At 38.7% G+C, this 24006-nt stretch overlaps 1 protein-coding gene and 1 pseudogene across 2 annotated transcripts; both read left to right on the top strand.

Annotated features, from left to right (window-relative positions):
• The first annotated feature begins 8743 nt into the window (after positions 1-8743).
• On the top strand, positions 8744-16952 carry LOC131164173 (pentatricopeptide repeat-containing protein At2g22410, mitochondrial-like). 2 transcript variants are annotated; one of them, XR_009139225.1, is made up of 3 exons: positions 9285-11354; positions 15142-15342; positions 16449-16952. XR_009139225.1 is itself a non-coding variant. In XM_058121168.1 (1 exon), exon 1 carries the CDS (start codon positions 9366-9368, stop codon positions 11397-11399), a length of 2034 nt encoding a protein of 677 aa, XP_057977151.1. In that variant the 5' UTR covers positions 8744-9365; the 3' UTR covers positions 11400-12260. The 2 variants fall into 2 exon arrangements, 1 of the variants encoding a protein (XP_057977151.1); XM_058121168.1 differs by lacking the exons at positions 15142-15342; positions 16449-16952 and having other exon boundaries at positions 8744-12260.
• A 5610-nt stretch (positions 16953-22562) lies between these two features.
• Positions 22563-23754, top strand: LOC131163411 (uncharacterized mitochondrial protein AtMg00810-like; annotated as a pseudogene).
• Positions 23755-24006: the final 252 nt, after the last annotated feature.

Genomic DNA, 24006 nt, shown 5'->3' with positions numbered 1-24006 from the left:
TTCATTGAGAAAAATCCTTTTGGAACTAGTTTGATTATTTGTTCAGTATACTTGGAATATTGATGTGCTACTAAAATATCCTGTTTAGATTCCAAGACTTTGCTTGTGTTGAATACAATTGTGCATCATACTGATTATACTACGTTGAATACTCTTGAGCTTCATATTGAGTATATTATATTGAGTATTGATTCAACAAAACTAGCATCACCGAGCTTACACTATCTCCAGGCTATTGATGTGTATGTGATTGTGCGCATTTGGGTACAAATATGCTTTACGTGAAAGCACTTATTTGTTGTACCATTTGATTGTAAAATCTAAGTGTTTCCAGGCATGGCCTGAGGGGGCGGTAATCCAACCTGGTAAGGATTGTATGTATCGGTTAAGGTCAACCCTTGAATTGACCTAATTTGTATAGGTGCCACTCCACTCGTTTAAGTGAGCAAGTTATAGTGGTAATCCTTGTGCTGGTTAACCAAGGCAGGAACGTAGGCAATTGGCTGAACCGCGATAACATCACTATGTGTCACTTTTACTTTACTACTTTCTAGTGCATATGGCGTTAATTAAATTGCTTTATTTAAATTCTGGTATATTTACTTTACTTTCTCTAGATAGTTTTTTAAGGTTGTGAACATACTGGTGTTAGAACATTGACTTAGGGATTAAATTTAAAAATATCAATTCACCCCCCCTCTTGGGATCACGGTAAAGCTGACACCTACACACACACCTGCACACTCACCTACACACACACACACACACAATAAAACACACACCACTAACACACACACACACACACACACCTGCACACACACTGACACACCCATCTACACACACACTATTACACACAAATAAAAAACACACACTACCCACTCACGGTCATGCATGCGTACACACTCCCATGCACACACAACCACACACCCATGCACGTACCAAATTCTAAGCATGCATGCAACACACCCATGCACACACATTTTTCAAACATTCCATGCACACACTAAAACATGCGCTAACTTACGCGCCCCATAGGCACCGCGTGTTGACTTGACCTTGATCGGGACTAAAACTGGTCGCTCCTTCTTGAATTGGTTTTTTCCCGAATTGGTTGGGTCTTTTGAACCAGTATCAAATCGGTTTAGTCTTCCATTTAATTTCCCATCTTTTTTTCAATTTTTGGAGATTTTTCCTTAATTCCCTTTTTGTTATTTAATTACTTTGGAAAAAATATTGAAAAATCACAAAAAAGCATAAATTTCCAAAAACATCTTTGCACTTGAAAAATAAAAAAAAAATCCAGAAAAGTCTTAGAAAAACCAAAAAAAATATTTTTGAGGTCCGTGTCATCCCGAAGGAGTCCAAAAACCTTCCAAAATATTATTTTCATACTTAGAAAAATCTTACATATTTCAAAACTCGGGGAGTGTATTTTTGTAAACTATTTTCTTGATTTTCTTATCCCGATGATTGCAAAGGCAGGCATTGAACTCTTCAGAGTACGATATGCCCCGATTTTTGAGGGAATACTTATATAGTATGTTATTTTTTGCATTTTCTTTATTTTTTAAAGGGAATAATTTTTTAAGGCTTATTAAATTTATTTTGAGATAATTTTCAATTAATCTAGTACTATTCGTAAGAATGGGCGTACAGGGGGTACTAATAACTTCCCTTCGTGTAACCGTACTCCCGGACGGACTTTGGCAATGCAGACCGATTTTACCCCTAACGGGATAGCAATTAAGTGTTCTAACCGCACTTCAAAAGGTTAGTGGCGACTCCATAACACTTTATTTTTCCACGAAAATTATTTTGAAAATTCACACCATATTTTTCCCAGTTCGCAGTCGTACTTGTGCACAGTGTTTTGGGCGGGTTCAGAACGTCATGACAGAATTGGGAGCACATTTTCATGGACTTTGTCATTGGACTACCATCGCCACTTCATGGGAAAAATGCTATCTGGGTAGTTGTTGACAGATTGACGAAGACTGCCCATTTCATTCCTATTAAAGTTAGTTACTCCATGAATAGGCTAGTAGAGCTTTATGTGCAGGAGATAGTCAGACTACATGAGGTGCCTATATCCATTGTTTTAGATAGGGACCTGCGGTTTACTTCCCTATTTTGAAAGAGTTTACTACTTTTAGTATGACTTTTCACCCGCAGACCGATGGTTAGTCAAAGAGGACTATTCAGATTCTAGAGGATATGCTATGAGCGTGTGTACTGGATTTTGGGGATAGCTGGATCAAATATCTACCATTAGTTGAGTAGACATAAAATAATAGTTATCAAGCTAGTATCGGGATAGCACCGTATGAGGCACTGTATGGTCGAAGGTGCCGATCTCCGTTGTATTGGGACGAGGTCAGTGAGCAAAAAATTTTAGGGTTGGAGCTTATTCAATAGACCTCTGACAAGGTTCAGTTTATTAGGGAAAGAATAAAGACAACACAGAGTCAGCAGAAGAGCTATGTGGATACATGCCAACGAGAGCTGGAGTTCAAGGTAGGTGATGCCATATTTTTTAGGATTGCTCCGATGAAAGGGGTAATGAGATTTGGAAAAAAAGGGGAAGCTAAGCCTTAGATACATCGAGCCATTCGAGATTCTGGAGAGAGTTGGTCCGGTGGCATTCAGAATATCATTACCCCCTAGCACTGTCTAGAATTCACAACGTGTTCCACGTGTCCATGTTAAGGAAGTACATTACGGATCCTTTGCATGTGATCAGTTACGAGTCTTTGGAACTCAGGGATACGTAGGCATATAAGGAGATACCGATTCAGATCCTAGAACGTAAGGAGCAGGAGCTACGTACTAAGAGGATTTCGCTTGTAAAGGTACTTTGGCGTAATCATGTAGTGGAGGAAGCATAATGGGAATTAGAGGCAGAAATACATCAGAAGAATCCACAGCTATTTGGAGAGGCTCAACACTAAACAAGTAAGTAGAACAGTACGTAGGTATTAGTTTTGTATATAGGTTTCTTATAATAGGTTGTTTAGTTTTAACAGTTGGTCTTTGGGAGAATTTGGTATGGATATTGTAATCTCCCGAGACAGTATCTGTAACCACGGTATTCCTCTGCCATAAGTGAGGGTAGTTAATAAATTTGGGATGAGGTTGCTATGTGGGTGGCCGCCGGCTCTTCCTAGAGTCAGATCAGCAGATTAGTGATAATTCAGGTGATGAAATGGAAATTAATTAGTAAATTTCAAGGACGAAATTTTTATAAGGGGTGGAGACTGTAGAAACCCGAACCTGAAAAATAAAGAGGAAATAAGAAAAAAAGAAAAGGAAATTTAAAAAGGGCAAACAACATGCCTCGTTAACGAATACCCTATTTTCACTAACGAGTGATCTTCTGTGCTTCGTTGATGAAGGTTCCATTTGATCAATGAATTGTGCCGGGTCAAAGGGTTATAAATAGATTTTTAGGTTACTTCTTCATTAAAAAACCAATATCTCTCTCTCTCTCTCTAAACCCACGCCCTACACTCTCTCTCTCTCTACAATTTCTCCTCGTTCATCGCCTAATTCGACGATTGAAAGCCGCTACCATGATCTAGAAGAAATTCTCTACAAGTTTAGCGGAGTGGATTTTTTATCGGAGTCTTTACAGGCATCACTCTAAAATTGAGGTAAGAATAGAAATAGGCTGTATGTTTAGTATGTAATTAGTTAAATGGGGTGTATGGGCCTGGGGATGTTTAATGGTTGCTAATTCGGGATTTAAGTTGATTAAACTGGGGGAAATGTGGTTTCAGGATTTTGGGTTCCGTATTGCCATAGGGTGGACTTTAGGAGCATCGTAGGAACCTTATCAGTAAACAGGTAAAGGAATTATATTATGTCAACTATTTGTGAAATATGAACCGATTAAAATGCAGTATATGTTTTTGGGGAAATTAATGTGGGTGGTTTGATCATCTCCTATTTTCTATAAAATAAGTAGTTTAAGTTAAATAAAACCCTGGAGATGTTCATACCTTGTTTTAGCAATTTATGTTTTTCCCAGTCAGATTATTTTATTTATGATTAACAAATGAAAATTTGTGTGGCATGAGAACAACTTTTAAATGGCATATGTGAACAGAGTGCTTAAACTGATTTTTATACAGTAATTGATATAACGGTTGGGGGCCAAGTTTTGATATAACGGTTGGGGGCCGAGTTTTGATATAACGGCCGAGAGCTGAGTTTTGATATAACAGTCGAGGGCCGAGTTTTGATATGACGGTTGAGGGCCAGGTTTACTAAATATCAGGTTTTATATGAAATGAATTATGAATTATAAGACAGTTTTTTATTGTGTAAATTTCCATATATGATTCTAGAACCCTGTGGATTTGCAATGTGTGATATTGTGACCACGGTACCGTAGGTATATGTGAGTAGTGAGTGCAATCACACGGGCAGGGAAGTGTGATAAGTCGATTGGAGACCTGGGCCACAATACTACTCTGAGGTTTTTGTCGGGGGCCCCATCCATGGTATACTAGGTGACCATAGGTAGGCACAATCGTACTTACAATGATAGTTTTGACTCAACTGCGGAACCTCCGGCTGCGAGTTTAGTCCAACCTTCGGGCTGCACAACCTGTCATAGGGGGAAGCATATCGTATGAGTATATGATAGCATGACGATGCTACTTCAGCAGTCTAGGTTGTATCTTTTATGCATATATGGGCAAATTTACTATAAATGGGTTATATTGAGCCGACAATTTATTATTTAGAAATTATGTATTTTCAAATATACTGATTAGTACAATTTAAATGCCATTTTCATATACAGTTAAATGATGAGATTTTATATTCATATGGGAACTCATGCTAGCCACACACTGATAATAATATAGTCCGTCTTACTGAGAAGTGTCTCACCCCATTATACAACACCTTCAGGGAATCGTGCCTAGCTTACCTCGGGGCTGGGACTGGACTTTTGGAAGTAGTAATCAGAACTGGTGAGATACCAGATATTTTATTTTTTTTTTATTTTGGGATTGTAATATATAGACAAATAGTGTTATGTATGCATGTATTTGGGAATAGTTAGAACTTTGATAAAGTGTTTGGATGTTAGAAATCTTCCGTTGTATGGTTTTAATTTTAGTAATGGTTGGCGCACCTACGATTCCCTGGTTAGGGTGGGTTGCATTTATATATGTGTGTGGTATCAAAGAGTATTTATACATTTCACTAGCACTCCGAGCCCACGTGGCGGGTCAGAGTGCTATAGGCGGACACTGCATCAGTCTAGTATCAAGGTCGCACATAAGCTCCATGTAGTAAAGTTTGTGCAGTTTCAAGAATATGGCGGTACTTCCATTCAGCTATGCCATTTTGCTGAGGAGTTTGAGGACACAATGTCTCATGAACGAGTACGTGATGTTTGAAATAGGTGCAGAAGCACTGATTAACATACTCACAACCATTATCAGAGTGGAGAATGCGTAGCTTCGTTGAAAATTGAGTTTGGATCATTACATGAAATGATTGAAACATATGTAACACTTCATCTTGATGTGTCATCAAGTAAAGCCAAGTCATACGAGTACAGTCGTTAACCAAAATTTGGATGCCCTAGACGTCGTTGCCATAACTTGATTTGTTATTCCTTTCCATCACTCTGTATGTGATAAGCATGACCCATGTTGACGTGTTCCATGTAGTAAAGATCCTCCCTTTTAGTACCACACCCAATTATCTCCTTGGTGAGAATATCCTGAAGAAGACAAAATGTAGGATAAGTTAGAACAGCACAATTTAATTTTATAGTAATTTGACTAACAGACAGTAATTTATGTGAAAGCGATGGTACAAGTAACATATTCGATAAATGGAAAGAAGGAGACAGAGACATAGATCCAACCCTTGTGAATGGAGAGACACCCCTTTTAGCATTTGCAACACTAATGCATCTCGGTGGAGATGTTGTAGCAATATCAGTAGCTGCAAAAGTCATATGGTTTGTGGCTTTGGAGTCAAGAAGAAAGGCACCACGATCAACATCACAGGAGGAGATAACTAAACTAGAACCAAAGTTACCTATATCTGGGACGAATTCTGCATTTTGGGAAGACTCGGCCTGGGGAATCAAGGAGAAGTGAGGTTCGGCTAACACTACAGCCACCTAGCCCGTGTTTGCACCCACTGAGTCCTTCTTTTTCTTTGCCTACAACTCATACCACCAATCAGGATAGCCAATTTTTTTTAAAAAAATCTCACTTGTGTGACGCTGGTTGCCACAATGGGAGCATTTCATTCCACCAGGAATAGTCTGTGACTTAGAGGTTGTGGTGGATTTTCGATGAGCTGGTTGGAGACTGCAACAAAGGGTGAGGTTGCTAAACTCCATTTTAGCCCCTTGGTGGCCAGAACCGCGCTAGAGGGATTGTCAAAGTTGCCAGCACTCATGACTTCCTGTCGAAGAGCCTCCCTACAAACATGAGCATAAGATTGCTCAATGGACAGAAATGGGTGCATCTGAAGCACATCGCTATGGATGTTGTCAAGGTGGTCATCAAGACCATCAAGGAAGGTGTAAATATGATCCTCTTGGAGTATGTTGTTGTAGTGATGGATGTCGATGGCGCATTTCATCGGATTCAGATGGTGGAAATCTATTTCCCACCAGAGTACTTATAGTTCGATGTAAAACTTATCAAGAGAGCCGCCGACTTGTTACAGGCGAGCAACACATCATCGAAGTTCGTAAACTTGAGAAGTATCACTGCCATCGAAATAAGTCGTAGCAATGGCATCCCAGATCGATTTTGCAATGGGAAATAGGATCAAATTGCCAATGAGTGTCGAATCCATAGAATTTACCAACCATCATTTGACAATAGCATTATCGGTACACCATTTTCGAAAGGATGGATCAGACTGTGACAGTGGTGGACAATCGTTGTTAATATAGCCTAGTTTGTCTTTACCGGAGATGTACATTTCAACAACTTGGGACCAAAGGGTATAGTTTGTGCCATCCAACTTGATATTGATTGGTGCGGTAGCGGTATTGGTGGTTTGGATCGAGATTGAATCTTTGTTCAAAACTTCCTTCATTTTTATGGTCAACTCAGCTAAGGTGGAGGAAGGTGGAGATTCATCGGAATGGAAATCTTTATTGGCAAAGGAGGGAGAGTGTGTAGTTGTTAAGAAACTTTTCCCAAATAAAAAACCAACGTGAACAAAAAAAAACAAAAAACAAAAAACAAAACAAGAAGTGTGTAATAGTGACAACACTATTGTCAAGCAATGTTTTTCACGGTCCTATATGACCACGTGTCCTTTCTTATACTACCACGTGTCCTTTCCTATACTGCAACTTTGTAAGCTAGTATGGAACCAATCACGTGACTACCCAATTACTTAGCAGAGACGATGGCCCGCACCCTCTTCTCTCTTTCGCACTTCAAGTTAGGGGTGAGCATAATTCGGGAAAAGCCGAATTAACCGAATTAACCGATTGGAAGTGATCAGTTTGGTTCGGTTAAGAACACAAGATCGGTCGGTTTAGTTATGGTTTTACAAAGTTCGATTAATCGGTTCGGTTAAGAGGAATGTTAATTCAGTTAACCGAAATAACTGATTTAATAATTAATTAAAATTTAAATATAAATTAGTATATGTTACTTTGTTAATATGTTAATTAGTATATGCTAATTTATTAATATGTTAATTTGTTAATATGTTAATTAGTATATGTTAAATTGTTAATATGTTAATTAGGATTTGGTAAAAAAGTTTACAATTATATTATGTTTTATTAATTAATTTCAAATTAATTCGATTAACCGAATTATCCAAAAAGGTAATTCGGTCGGATTCAGTTCGGTGAGGCCTCTCTATTTGATCGGTTTGGTTAATAATTTTCATTAATCAAAAATTTTGATTAATTCGATTAATTAACCGAATTTGGCCACCGACGCTCACCCCTACCTACTTCAAGCTACAGAACCCGATTCTCAGTTCGCAAAGGAGACGTACAGGACAAAGATGGAGCAGACCTTTATCATGATCAAACCTGATGGTGTACCAAGGGGTTGGTGCAGATAATTCGAAAAATGCTAGCGAAAAGTCGGTGTTCCTGCGACGATGACGAGATCGTCATTGCGTCGAAGGGGCAAGAGATCCTTCTGAAGGAGCTGGTGACGAGCGAGATGTCGCCGGAAAAAAAAAATGGAGTCAGAGAGGATGAAGGAGTTTGCTGGTTCGGATGTCTCGGAAGAGACTTCGGCGTCGTACTGATTCAGCGCGAGGATGATCGCAGCTGGCAGACAGGGGGGTTGTCGTTGCTAGCAGATCGCAGCTGGTTCGGTGCGATGGCGGCGATTTGGTGGCTTGCGATGGCGAAGAGCCGAGATCGCCGAAGCGTCTAACGGGTCTGGACGTGTCTGTTAGGCGAGTTCGCTGAAGCGTCTGAAGATCAGAAGTGTTGTTCACGATCTTGGTACTAAGCCATATAACCATGCAGGGTGTCTATTGTTGGCAGTAGCAAGGCTGGCGGTTCCTTCGTCGTCGTCGTCTGGACGAGGGCTGGTTCCTTCATCGGTGTGATAGCGAAGCTAGTGGTGAACAGATTCACCGGATAATTGGAGCAGAGGTCCTACGCTCTAATACCATGTTAAATCTGCAGTTCACTCTGCAATGATTTATTTTCCCTCCAATAATCTTTTTTTTTTTATATTGATAGAATGCATTTAAATAAAAAAAATTTCACACCATACCACAAAGATTTACATCTAAACTAAAAAATTAATTTCTCACAACCCACGCCAAGAGGTCCTAAACTAATTTTCGCCATACACTCTTTCATATTTCTTATGATTCAAATTGAAAATTATAAAATTTGCATACCGAAATATCTTATTATATCACTAAAATTATGTCTCTAAAAAAACATTATTTTAAAAAATGTATGGGTGATTAAAGGTAATTTTTTTTGAATATTTATGATTAGTTATGGGAGTATTATTAAAATATGCATAGGTAGTTAACCAAAACTTTTTGAAATTTTTATGGATAGAGTTATAGAGATTTTTTAGGAATATTAAAAGTCAAACTAATAAAAGGGAATTCCCTTTTTAATAATAGAGATGGGTAGTTATATGAATATTTTTGAAATGTATATATGTAATTATAGAGACTTTTAAAAAAAATATATTATAGGTAAATTGTTAGAACATTTTGAAAATATAAAAAAAATGAGAGGGAATCTCCTTTCTAGTAGTGGCGCCCGCACGGGCACTGCATGAACCGAACCCGGTCTCGGCGTAGGAAAGTCAAACCCCAAATTTGAAAATGCCCCCTCCCGTTGCCTAGCGCTCAGCATTCAGCAATCTCACATGAGACCCCCTTGCTCAGCTTGCTCTGCTCTGAGTCTGATACCCACTGCCTCTCCGCACAACTTGTCCACATTCCTCTCCTTTCTCGCTCTCCCACCCCGCGCTCTCTTTCAATCGCTCAACCCATTCTCTTCGACCTCTGTCCAAAAACTCAAATGGAATTCAAACAGCAACCTCATCATCACGCATCCAACTCTTCTAGTCATGGAATCCTGCAGTACGATGTCAGAATTGAAGCAAATTCAAGCGCATATGACCAGAACTGGCCTCATCTTTCATATCTTCCCCGTGAGCCGGGTCTTGTCCTTCTGTGCTCTCGCCGAGTGCGGCGACATTCGCCATGCCCATCTCCTCTTCACCCAGATCGAAGAGCCAAACGTTTACATGTGGAATACTTTGATAAGGGGCTACTGCAAGGCTAAAATTCCCGTGATGGGATTTTCTGTGTTTCGCCAGATGGTTAGAGAATGTGTTGATATGGATAAACGAAGCTTCGTGTTTGCGCTCAAGGCGTGTGAACGATTTCCAAGAATTCTAGAGGGTGAATCAATCCATTCTAAGATTTACAAGGTGGGCTTTGTTTGTCATTTGCTGGTGCAAAATGGTTTGATCCATTTTTATGCTGAGAGTGGGTGTTTGAGTTCTGCGCGTCGAGTGTTCGATGAAAGCTCTGCGAGAGATGTAGTTTCTTGGACTGCAATGATTGATGGGTATGTACAAAAAAGTTCTTCTGACGAGGCAATGAAGTTGTTTGATTTAATGGTGTTAAGTGATGTTGAGCCTAATGAGGTTACTATGATTACTGTGCTCTCAGCGTGCTCTCAGAAGAGGGACTTAAATTTGGGTAAATCTATGCATGAATATGTAGAGAATAATAATGTGAATTGTAGCCTGAATTTAATGAATGCCATGTTGGATATGTATGTGAAGTGTGGTTGCTTGAGCACTGCCAGAGAGATTTTTGACAAGATGGACACGAAAGATGCTTTTTCTTGGACTAGCATGATTAATGGATATGCCAAGCATGGTGAATTGGTTATTGCAAGGGATTTTTTTGATAAAATGCCAGAGAGAAATGTGGTATCTTGGAATGCAATGATTGCAGGCTATTCACAAAATAATCAACCAAAAGAAGCTTTAGAACTATTTCATGACATGGTAGAAGCAGGTTTGGTTCCAATAGAGAGTACATTGGTGTGTGTGCTCTCTGCATGTGCTCAATCAGGCTGCTTGGATTTGGGTCGATGGATTCATCATTACTACGTGAACCAAAAACAGATCCAACTAAGTGTGATTCTAGCAAATGCATTTATAGATATGTATGCCAAGTGTGGGAGTATTGATGCAGCAGCAGAAGTCTTTTATGTTATGCCCAAGAAGGATTTAGTGTCTTGGAATGCAATGATTATTGGATATGCTGCCCATGGGCATACTGAGGAGGCCTTAGCCCTTTTTGAGCAGATGAAAAATGTGGGAATTAAGCCTGATGATATCACATTTGTGGGTATCTTGTCAGCTTGTAGTCATGGTGGGTTGGTCATTGATGGGCAAGAATATTTTGCATGCATGACAAGAATTTTTGGGTTGCAGCCTAAAGTTGAACATTATGCTTGCATGATTGATTTACTTGGCCGAAATGGACTCCTAGAAGAAGCTTACGAGTTAGTAACAAATATGCCAATGGAGCCAGATGAAGCTGCTTGGGGTGCACTCCTTAATGCATGTAGGATGCACGGGAATGTGGAGCTGGGTAAGCTTGCTGCTAATAAACTTCAAAACTTGGATCCTCAAGACAGTGGTATATATGTGCTCTTAGCTACTATCTGTGCTAATCAGAGAAGATGGGATGATGTGAGGATGGTTAGAAGTGTCATGAGAGAGAGGGGCATCAAGAAAACCCCTGGTCGCAGCTTTATAGAATTGGAGGGTGAGTTCCATGAATTTGGGGCTGCAGATAAATTGCACCCTGAATCTGGGGAAATTTACAAGGTACTGAATGATTTAATCTTGTTGTCAAAATTGGAAGTGAACTAAGATAACAGTTCCCAATTGTGTGAGCATTCATGAAGATATTAACCATTTGTTGCCAATTGTATCTATGCAACATTCTACGAGCTGTAACTGTTTCGCAAGTTATGACCCATTGAAAAAACAATTCCAATGGGCAATTTACTGCACACTTTGTATAAATTGTTCGAGGAAACCACCGTATCAGGGCCTTTTAGCTTTCAACTGGATGCCGAATTTGAAAAAAATTCAATGTGCACTTTAAAGCCCACTTTTTCAAGGTTTTTTTTCATCTATGTAAGGACGCAATGGATGTCCTTCGTGACTAGAGCTGATTGGGACAATCTCACATCACCTTTGTGGCAGTTGACTTCATCTTAGACCCTTTTAGTGATTGGCTTTTATACAACATCTCTTTTATTGAGCACCCAACTTCCTCCAATTTTCCTTGGGAACATAATCTTCATTGTTGTCTGGCATCTTTGGAATAGCCAAAACAAAACTTTGTTTGACCTTGACAATATTCTTTCTTCAATTCTCTTCTCTTCATTTTGGAGTATGCTCAGGACTATGCTCAGGACATTATGGATCTGCCATGAGTTGGGATGGTTGAAGATAAACACTGATGACTTTGTGAAAGGTAATTTTGGCCCTGCTCAAGCCAGAGAGCTAATCTAGGAAGAACTTAAATTGCTAGTTAAATGTTTGTGCAAGCCTCTCAGCTGAGCTTCAAGCTATTCGTCCAAGGTCTTGCTCACACCAATGAAGGTTTCATCGAGTGATATGTGAATCTGATTTCCAGGTTGCAGTCATGGCTATCTGGACCAGCAACACAGCCCTTGATTATAAGTTGACTTTAATTGAAGATTGTTGAATTTCTTGTTGAACATAACTGGGAGCATAAGCTTTTTAACTCTTTATGAAGGGAACTTTTGCATTGAAAACCTCGCTAATAGAGGCCCAAACTTTGATGTTAACATCTGCATTCTTATGTACCCTCCTTGTGGCATTTGCTTTCCCTAATCCTTTTTAGCCTATCCTTTTTGGTTTTATTGCCTCTCCCCCTTGTACCCCAATATTAATAATAATGTTTCAAATCACAATTACAGTAGATTGATAAGATTTACATTGCTCGACAGGATTAATGTAATTGTTTGTTTGGGAACGTGAATTCGGGCTAATGGATTTTGAATTTGGAGACTCAAAATATGAATGCTGTATCTTGCTTCAATTTTTAATTGTGAATTTGAATTTAGGTCAAATACGTTGTGTATTTTAAAACTCCAAATACATAGTTTTTGAACTACCCACCAACCCCAAGAGTTCCAAATCCAAATTCAATCATCAAAACCCCTTGGTTGCGAAGCCTCTCACAGTCCAGTGATTGATTGGCAGAAGCTCCTCCCACAGGTCTCTTCCACCCTTTGTGCCATGATCTTGGTCTCCATAGCTGAAGTTCGTCTGCCATAGCCACAGGTGTTGGTTCATCGTCATTGTTGTTGTCGATTTCATCTCTTCTCAACATAGTTGATCCATATCCTCAATCAGATTTATCATCTAATTCTGCTGGATTGAAGACATCATCTCTTTATTCTTCTTGTCCAACAGTAAATCTGGTAAGCCATGCTCTCTCTCTCTCTCTCTGCTAGGTTTCTATTACATTTTCGTGACTAATCTGTGAGCTATAGTTGAAATTTGCTGGTGATATTTCTTGTACTCTTATCAGTTTAATTCCTGCTTCCCTTTTAAATTACTTGGACTCCATTTGGTAAAATATGAACCATTTTATTTTGATTAAATCCAATGCTTTATAAGGCAAGGGGTTTAACCCTTAAATATCCAATGCTTTAAGAAGTGAGGCATAAACCTTAAGGCATCGAGACATAAGCCTTTTGAGAGTTTTATTTTTAGATAGCTGTGTAAATAAATTACATAGTTTTTTAAAAATAAGTAAAAATTAAGAATATTTTATATAAAATGTATTACACACACACACACACACACACACATACTTGTTAAGTAACTTGAGATTATTAAGTAATTCATGCCAATAGATTGCTATAACATTACAAAGTTAAAATGATTTTCAAGATCTAAGATGTAACTCTCAACTATATTGGAAAGATTGAAGTCTTTTTAAAATCATCTAAATCATATAATATTACGAAATTCCTTTCATATAAACATCATAGTTTAAATTTTCTAACCAAATCTAAGTTGAGATTTGCACACCCAAAATGTATAACCCTCGACTAGAAAGGAGCAAAATTTGTGCCTTTTATACAACAGATGTTTAGGTCCACGTGCATAATATATCGTCGTTTTTGGGATTTGGTATTTTTGATTGAATCAAAAGGCATTTTAGGCACGCATCATCTTGAGACCAGCATTGATTGAGCCTTTTAACACATTGATTATTTCTATTTAGACCATTTTAACGTAAATAGAATGAGTTTTATTTTGGTATTTTTTATTATATTACTTAATATCCTGTTGCAAATTGGGCATTGAGATTTTAGTCAGGATTTGCGGGCTGTTTACTATTTTTCTTTCAAACTTTGATGTGTTTGAAAATCTTGTATTGTAGTGATTTTGATATTACCTAGGTCTTGACCGTTTTTTAAAATCACGTACTCTAATCTTGTGGAAGGCATTTCTAACGATCTGGACCATTTTATGATAAAAGACTTGAATTTTGACGTTCAAAGAGTGGAGCTTATAATAAATTTTGATTCGAAAATGAGAATGTATGTGCGCTCTTATCTTTGCACTGTAAAAGTGAAGAAAATTACTAGGTACGGATGGCAAAATGGGTCACAACCCAACAAGTGACCACTATCCATCGAAAAAATGAGTTTGGGTCAAGGAGAAAGCAACCCGTTTATAAATGAGTCAATCTAAACCCAATCCAATATTAAACGAGCTAGCCAAGTTTGGGTTGGGTGCTTGCCAGGTCACCCGTTTATTATATTGTTTGATGCATATGTGATGTATCATGTATTTATTAAACGAATAGAGATAAGATAACAGTTATATAACCACATTTTTTGAACTATTGAGGAGGAAAAAACAATAAGTAGGTTGTAGATGTTATTTTAAAATTTTCAAATCACTTTTTAAAGAAATTTTTAGAAAAAAATAAATTTAATATAAATAAGTTTTATTAACTCGCATATGTTAAGATATTAGTGAGAAAAGAATAAATAAATGTTATTCTCTATTTATTTATTTTTGTTGATAATTTAACTCATTTTTTGGTGAAATTTTAAAGGAAAAGACTTAAATAAATGCATTATAATCCATTTATTAATTGGGTGAGTTCGAGTTTTTGACAAAAGTATTATGTTTTAAGAACCTCTTTTTCCCTTCAAAAGCGGCTGAAATTAGTTGTATTTTTTACCAAGAGATCAACACGCTGCTATGTGATCTGGCAAATCATGTCATTTGGCTATCCTTCAAGAATAATGGCTTCTGCTTTGATCTGCACAAAAAAATTCAACCAGCAATGTATCCAACTGAAACAGCATCCTAAACGGTACTACTGCATTCAATTTGTCAGAAAAGAAAGACTGAAATGAGAAGGAATTAAAATAATTTTCTCCATCATTCTAATCAACCAAGATAGGAAAGCACTGATGTTATCCTCTGTTTATAGCACTAGACAACATCCAGGAAAGTGTTCCACAGTTCCTGGTTTTACAATTCTTGGCAACTTCTTTATGATATCTTCTTCGAAAATAGTATTAATCCTTGGTTTTTGGTTTTACAGTTTGTGCTGATTGTTTTGCGGATGGAGACAGTTTTCTTTCCCTGAAATCTCTCCCCATTTACTCCAGAATCCAAAAATTATCGTCATCTCAGCCGAACCAGCAGTATTAACACCTCAACCTCATTTGAAATGTCATCACTGCATGAGCATCCATAAAGTGGAGGGAACGAAAAGGAACAAGTTCTGAAGCATCCATAAATGGTAAGCAGAGGTTGTTTACCATTGTTTAGTAAGCACTTCAGTAGCTTCTTTCCTTGATTTTGAGTGGGGCAAAAAACAAGTTCTGCTCGGGTTATGAGTAACTGCTGAGAATTGACAATTTGGAGATGGAAGTTAGCAGTGTTCTTGGGTTTGCCACTCTTTTATTGTTATTAGTTAAATTGATGTTCAATTTTAGCCGTGTACTTCTCTGACCATGATGCAGAGGTGCCCTTCAAAATCTGTAGGATATTCTTAAATTTTCAGGCACCATTGCTGAGTGCCATTGGTGATTCTAGTGTCAATGTCACTACTCTGCGGTTGAACCATGAGTAGAATTTGCCTTCAATTTGTGATAAGTTAGGCAGCTGACCAAGCTCTGACCAGAGAGTAGAAGTGTTAAAACAATTTGATAGGTGCAAGAAATGGTAGAAATGAATATTTATAGAGTATCCATTCTGCATGAGGGTGCCATTGAGACCAAGGACCAGCAAAGTAAGCATTCTTTGTGATGGCTCCGTTGTTGTTGAAGTTGAGGGATTGAGCCAAGCCAAGGACTTTGGACAAAAATTAAATATAAAGCGCCACATTCACTTTCAGTTCAACTCGATGTTTTGGAATTGGAAGTCTTTGGGAAAAATTATTGTTAAGTCTCTTGGGCTTTGTAGAGCCTACTTGTATTTGATTTGGATGATATCCTTACCTGAAATAATGTTGCATGATTTTTTAATGGGAGATTCTTCTTTATGAGGCCTACTCCATGGAGTGGAGGCTTGGGCCGATAGGCCCAAGCTATAGCCATAAGCCTCTTAAGGGTTGCCCCCAGGAAAAAAACATTTGACTCATTTTGTAGCCCATTGTGAATCTTATGCACAGGATATAAAAACCTGTTGTTTTGGTGATTAGGATTGATACATTGAAACTATGCGGCCGCACTTTGTATTTTCTTCCTGATAATAGTGAAATCCTTGCAACTCCATGGACATAAGTAAAATTGTCGAACCACGTAAATATTGTCTTGTACGTGTCATTATTTTTCTTTGGCGTGTGTTTTTCTCTATTTTATTTCTCACAAGATTTGAAAATTTCTTGTTAATTTCCTTACACAGTCTGACGCCTTAAGCTTAACTCAAGGGGGATTACTACTAGGAGCTCTACATTCAGACTTTGCTACAACACTTGAGCAAAAAGATGATGAGCCCCTCTCAAGAAAAGTCTATAGAAGCAAATGAGTTCTATTAAGTGGGACTTGGTGATCCATCCAGTAGCTATTCTCACTCCGAAAGTTTTCTGTCATAGTGCTTTGCTATCCCTTGATAGTTGATGCTCGAATCTTCCTTCCGCTTTGCGTTGTTATAAACTTATGATGTAGATGTCTTGTGCTTTTTACCTGTTGATTCTCATTCAAGTCCTTATCATTGTAGTCTTCTATTGGATGACCTTTTATGGACCAATTTAGTCAATTTGATTGGCGCCTTTTCGCATATAAATTGTACAGACAATGTCGTTGCAAACTTGCAAGTTTTGTAACTAATGACATGGCAATCTGTCATAAGCCTAGCTTATTCAAGACATTTTGCTTGCCTATTGTTAATGTATATAACACTTGTCCCACATCGAGTTGATAAACAAACTTTTCCCCTAGAGACTATAGGATACCTCTCTTGTATACAAAACATACTATTCAACACAATTCTCTTATGTTGTATTCTCTCTCTCTCTCTCTCTCTCTCTCTCTCTCTCTCTCTCTCTCTCTCTCTCTCTCTCTCTCTCCCAATATGGTATCAGAACCACTAGTTCTTTTTTAATGGTCCTTGGCTTATCAAGAGTCGAGTATGCTCGGTGATTGCCACTACAAATGGATCTTTAACATCAGAAATACTTCTTGTGTAGCCTCGGTATATCAAGAGTTAAGTATGCTCTGTGATTGCAACTATTATTAGTTGATCCTTTACCTCAGAAAAACTTATTGTATATCCTCTCCATACCTGTCTAGCTGCCTCTAGCCGCTGCCCACCTCCAGTTGTCACCACAATCTCTGACTGCCCGTCTCCGGTCATTGCCTCCGATCGTCTGTCTCTGGTCACCTCTCATCTCCAGTCACCACCTTCGAACACCCGTCTCCAGTCACCACCTCCGACCGCAACCGCCCATTTTCGGCCACCACCACCCTCCTTTGGCCACTATCGTCACCTCAACACACTATAGAGCATCTTGAGGCCTCAAAACCCATTGCCATGGAAGGCCCCAACTACACTATATGGACTCAAACTATGTCCAGCTTTCTCAAGGACAGAAAGCTTTGGCTGTAACGACCTGCCTATTTTACCATAATTTTTTTTAATAACATACGTAATGATCCCCCTAATCTGCTAACTGACATAATTATGATCAACCTGGATCCATGGGTACCAGGAATATACCTGTTATACATCTTTGATACCCAGGCAACGGAAAACATAAATTACATTTATACTTTCCAACAGTTACAATACCAGAGTACTACTAATATGTCATATATATATATCCTAATAGACTAAAAAGATAAATCTAGGATCATAATCCAAAAACCATCTGACCCTAACTCAGTAACTCACCCTTCCACCAGGGTAGTATAATCTACCTCTACTTACGCGGAGCTCGGTCTGCTTGTCTAGTTGGATTCCCTGAAATGTTTTGTAAGCTATGGTGAGACACCTCTCAGTAAAGGAAATAAACTAACACCAGTGTGTGGTAACATAAGTGTTTTCATGTTATACATAATATCAGTACATAAATCATATCTGTTAAAAACTGTTGATATCGTATCTGAATAAAACATGATACCTCATAACATGATATAACGTACTAAATTACTGTACATAAAAATCATCTTATATAACTGTACAATACATAAATAATACCCAGGATGGATAGTTAGTTGATGTCATGTATTATCCCCACATGACAGGGTTGTGCAGGCAAGACCTAGCAATGGTTGGCCGACCACGCTAAGTCAAACATGAGTCTATAAGTACGATGGGCCTGCTCTACCTGATCCGAACTGCTAGGGGAGCGCCTGCACTACCATGAAACCACATCGACTGTCATCTCCCACACTCTACATAAGATGTGTGGTAGCACTATCATGAACTTGTACTTGAACTTGAACTTGTAGCTACGGTACCGTGCTCGTGAAATCTAAACTAAACCACACGGGTTTTGATAACATATAGTACGTTTCATATACTGGTAGATAACTGTTTCATAATCATATTAATGTCTGACATGCTAATATTTCATGAAATCTTGCATATCATACATAATAACGGCATCTGAGCCAACATGAATCACGACATTTGTGCCGACATATCATAACATGAAAATCGCAAGATCAGCACCGGCGTATCATAACATACTGAACATGAAATTCTTGTATTGATTTACATAATATCTGTAAAACATGGTTTCTGTACTGTTAATAATTTTCTTGAAAATTGAGAAAAACATGCTTATTCTAGGGAAATCATAATACTTTGATATAACATAATTTCATGAAAATTATACTCATGCCACACAAATATGAATAATGTTTCAAGCATAAAACCTGATCTAAAATCATATTTCCTGATAAATAACGTTAAATTCATGTTCCCGTTCAACTGCAGTATTCCCAAACACTATGCTAATACATACATAATTTCTGAAAATAAATGTTGTAATATGATAAATAATTTCATGAAAAATACTGACTTAGTTTATCCCCTCACCTGGCCTACTAAGAAACCCACCAATTACTCCAAAATTAGACCCATGGTGTTCCCAGTTTAACACCCTGAAATTACATTTCCCCTAACCAAACTTCAGTATAAACTCATCTAATACCTTTCCTCAGTCCAGAAATACCAAATACTTTAATAAATATTAAAATAACTAATTTACCCAAGTTTTGGGATGGTGCCCAAGTTAGCCTAACCAAAAAATCACTCCAGCAGATTTGTAGAGAATTTTCCCAAGAGTAATGTGGCAGCTTCAGATCGTCGAACCGGCGAAAAATGGAGCCAGAATCGAAGAGAGAAGGTGAGAGGGACGTAGGAGAGAGAGAAGGAGGGTTTTCTTGAAAATTTTAACGCTGAAAATCTGGAGTAGGTATATTTATAAAATTCAGACTCGTCAAGGAGACACGTCACCTCGTTGATGAGTACCTGAAGATAGCTCGTCAATGAATACTTACTCCTCGTCGATGAGTTTCAGGCCCTGAAACAGTCTCTCGGTAAGTTCTCATCGACGAGACGCGCATCCCCGTCGACAAGCACTTCTTCACTCGTCGACGAGACCCTACTAAAATCCCTTTTAAAAATTCTTTTTCTCTTCTTTCTTTTATTACTTAATTACTATAATCTTCGGGTCTCTACATTGGCGATATGTCACTGGAGATATCACCGAACTAGAGAAAGTTGATGGTTAAGCCAACATAAAATACATAGACCGTCTTGAGGAGTGGGATAGCAAAAACCAGTAGATTATCACTTGGATTTTCAATACGTGCATACACTCCATTAGTCTTCAATTTGGGAGATTCAAAACTACCAAATCACTTTGGGACTTTCTGGATAAACGTTACACCACCGCGAATTTGTTTCATCAATATCAACTTCTAGGCACCCTACATCACATGCAAAAACAAGCTGGGAAATCCATTAATAATTTCCTATTTGAGATGCACTATGTTTGGGATCAACTTGCTTCCTTAGAGCCAGAATTTACAGATGCCACTAATGCTGAATAATTTTCCAACTATCAAGATCGTCAACACTTGGTTCTTTTTCTAGTGGATCTCACTAATGATTTCGAGCATGACCGTGCATCTCTCCTTCATCGCAGTCCCTTACCTACTTTGGATTAAGCTGTCACTGAACTTCTCTTGGAGGAAACTTGCATTGCCTCTCATAAGACGGCCCCTACATATGTTGTCTTCACCACTCCCATGGGACCTCACTTAAGCAACAACAAAGGGCCTCCATCTAGATCTTCAAAGAAATTCTATTGCAATTATTGCAAGAAATTGGGACACATTCTACTGGAATGTCCGGTTCGAGTTTGCCATTTTTGTCATAAACAAGCCCCTAGTCATCTTCCACGTGATTGTTTCTGAAACCCCAACAGGCATTCCCAGCAATACCCATCTCGCGGTACTCCTTCTAGAATCGCCGCCACTACTGCTAAATATTCATCCTCCACTACTTCCATTGAAACACTTTCTGCTTCTGACATAGAGCAAATTGTCCAACAAGTCCTTGCTCATTTTGGTAATCCATCCTCAAAAGATATGTTAGTCACATCAAGTAATTCATCTTGGTTCTTTGACTTTGCATGTTTTAATCACATGACACCTGATTCCACCCTCTTTTCCACTAAATATCTTGCTAGCCATACTCCGGCCATTCAAACTACTGATGGTTCTCCTATGAGGGTGAGCCATATCGAAAAATAACATTAAACACTTCTTTTCCTAATACTTATTGTATTCCTCAACTCACTCTCAATCTTATATATGTTAGTTAATTATGTGATTTCAGTCTAACTATTATTTTTTCCGCTTCTGGTTGTTGCGTGTAGGATCCACAGACGAGCCAAACTCTTGGGATAGACCGTAAGGTTGGACGACTCTTTAAGCTCATTAATCTTCACATTCCATTTCGTTTCTCCTCATCAGTTCAGACGACAACTCCAGTATCATCCGCACCATCCATCAGTCTTTGGCATTCTCGCCTTGGTCATGCGTCTGTTGGTCACCTCCAAACTTTAGTGTCTAGTGGAAATTTGGGACTTGTTAATAAAGAACAATTTGATTGTCTTCCTTGTCAACTTGCAAAACAATCGGCATTGCCATTTTACAAAAGTGACTCTTTTTCTTCTACACCATTTGAATTAATTCACTCTGATGTTTGGGGCCCATCTCCCACTGCTACTATGGGTGGCTCTCGATTTTTTGTCATTTTTATTGATGATTACTTCCGTTACACCTGGATATTTCTTATGCGTAACCGATCTGAATTACCCCATTTGTACTTTGATTTTGCTACCATGGTCAAAACACAATTTTCTTGCAATATCAAAGTATTTCGTGCAAACAATGCAGCTGATTACATAGACTCTCAAGCTCTTAATTTTCTTCGTCAACATGGCTTTCTTTCTCAGTGTTCATGTCTCGGCACCTCTTAACAAAATGGGCGTTCTGAGCACTAACACCGAGACATTCTCAATATCGTTTTTGCTCTTCTCATATCTAGTTCATGTCCTAAACGTTTTTGGGGTAAAGCTACTCTTACAGCTGTTTACACCAAGAACCGTGTGCCTTCTCCAATCGTTGGGAATCAATCACCCTTTGAGCATCTTTATGGTCTCCCTCCTGACTATAACACTCTTAAGGTATTTGGTTGTGCATATTTTATTCTCCTTCAACCTCATGAGTGTACCAAATTGGAACCTAGATCATGTTTATGTTGTTTCTTGGGATATGGTGTTGAACACAAAGGCTACAAATGTTGGGATCCTCACTCCAAATGTCTCAAAGTGTCATGTCATGTTGTTTTCTGGGAACACAAAATGTTTGCCTCCATATCCAAATTTCAATTTTCGCACGATAACACCTCTCAACTCTTCACCGATCTCTCCACAAATCTTTTTCCCGATACTCTTGAGACAAGCTCTTCTTCTGAGTCAACTTCCTCAGCAACACATCCACCTAACATGTCTCCAGAGACTCCACTTGAATCATTCACTTTGCCTACTTCTGAGCAACTTGTCTCTTCTGATGGATTTGCTCCAATAGCTCATGATCTCCCTCCTTAACGAAGTGACCGAGTAAAAACTCCTTTTATTCATCTTCGTGACTTTGTTTTGTCCACTACTTTTACTTAGCATGAACCTCAGTCTTATTGTGAAGCTAGTTCTAACCCTCTTTGGTAGAAAGCAATGGATGAAGAACTACAGGAACTCGAAAACACTCACACTTTGTGGACCTACCAATTGGCAAACATAATCTGGGATGCAAGTGGGTTTACAAAATCAAAACTCACTCTAATGGGTCCATTGAGCGGTACAAAGCTCGCTTGGTAGCAAAAGGGTTTACCCAAGAGTATAGGATCAACTATGAGGAGACCTTTGCTCCGGTTGCCCGTCTTACTTTAGTTCGCAGCTTAATTGCAGTTGCCACCATTCGTCGTTAGGATCTATTTCAGATGGATGTGAAGAATGCCTTTCTTTATGGTGAACTCACTGAAGAAGTTTATATGTGTCCTCTTCCTGGTTCTCATCATCTTCGGCATCAAGTCTGCAAACTTCGTCGGACTCTGTATGGTCTCAAGCAAGCTCCTCGGGCTTGTTTTGCCAAGTTTAGTACCATTGTTGGAGATTTTGGATTCACTCCCAGTCTACATGATTCCACCCTTTTCATCCGCAAATCAGACCAAGGGACTATACTTCTTCTCCTCTATGTTGATGATATGATCATCACTGGCGATGACGCATCCCCAATTTCGGCTCTCAAGACCCATCTCAGCCAATATGTCGAGATGAAAGATTTAGGGAAGCTCAGTTATTTTTTGGGACTGGAGATCACTTCTAACTGTGAAGGATATTATCTTTATCAAGCCAAGCATGCTTCAGATCTTACTTGAGCAGGACTCACAAATAGTAAGACATGCACCACTCCTTTCGAGCTCAACTCAAAACTCACTCCTATGGATGATACACCTTTAGATGACCCCATCCTATTTCTATGGTTGGTTGGGACTTACAGTTACTCACCCAGACATCTCTTATGCCATCCATATTGTCAATCAATTTCTCTCTGCTCCTCGCACACCCCATTATGCCACGGTGCTTCACATTCTCAAGTACATTAAGGGGACCCTATTTCATGGTCTCTATTTCTCTATCCACTCTTCACTTGAGCTTCAAGCTTACTCAGATGCAGATTAGGCAAGTGACCCCACTGATCGTAGATCCACCACTGGCTATTGCTTCTTCATTGGCCACTCTCTTATTTCTTGGCACAACAAGAAGCAAACAGTCGTCGCCCGTTCAAGCACAGAAGCTGAGTATCATGCTCTTGTTGATACAACTCAGGAACTTCTTTGGCTTCGCTGGTTACTTGAATACATGGGCGTCACTCATTCTATTGCTACTATCATCGGCTGCGATAATCAAAGTGCAATCCAAATTGCTCACAATAATGAATTCCATGAACGCACAAAGCACATTGAGATTGATTGTCATTTTGTGCATCATCATCTAACCCGTGGCACCATTGGACTATTATCAGTTTCTTCTGCCGATCAAACTGCATATATCTTCACTAACATGCATATTCCTGGACGCCTTCAGAATTTAGTTTCCAAACTCAAATTGGTCTCCATTTTGCCAACTTGAGTTTGAGAGGGGTTGTTAATGTATATAACGCTTGTCCCATGTCAAGTTGATAAACAAACCTTTCCCTTAGAATAGACTATAAATAGAATACCTCTTTGGTACACAAAACATATCATTCAATACAATTCTCTTCTCTTGTATTCTCTCTCTCTCTCTCTCTCTCTCTCTCTCTCTCACACAATACTTGTGATTGCTTGTCTTGTGTGATGGGGATGGGGTTCTATCATGTAAATACTAATGTAGGTTTATTTT

Source organism: Malania oleifera, chromosome 9, assembly GCF_029873635.1.
Source record: "Malania oleifera isolate guangnan ecotype guangnan chromosome 9, ASM2987363v1, whole genome shotgun sequence".
Lineage (NCBI taxonomy): Eukaryota > Viridiplantae > Streptophyta > Magnoliopsida > Santalales > Ximeniaceae > Malania > Malania oleifera.
This window is presented reverse-complemented; position numbering and strand designations above follow the sequence as displayed.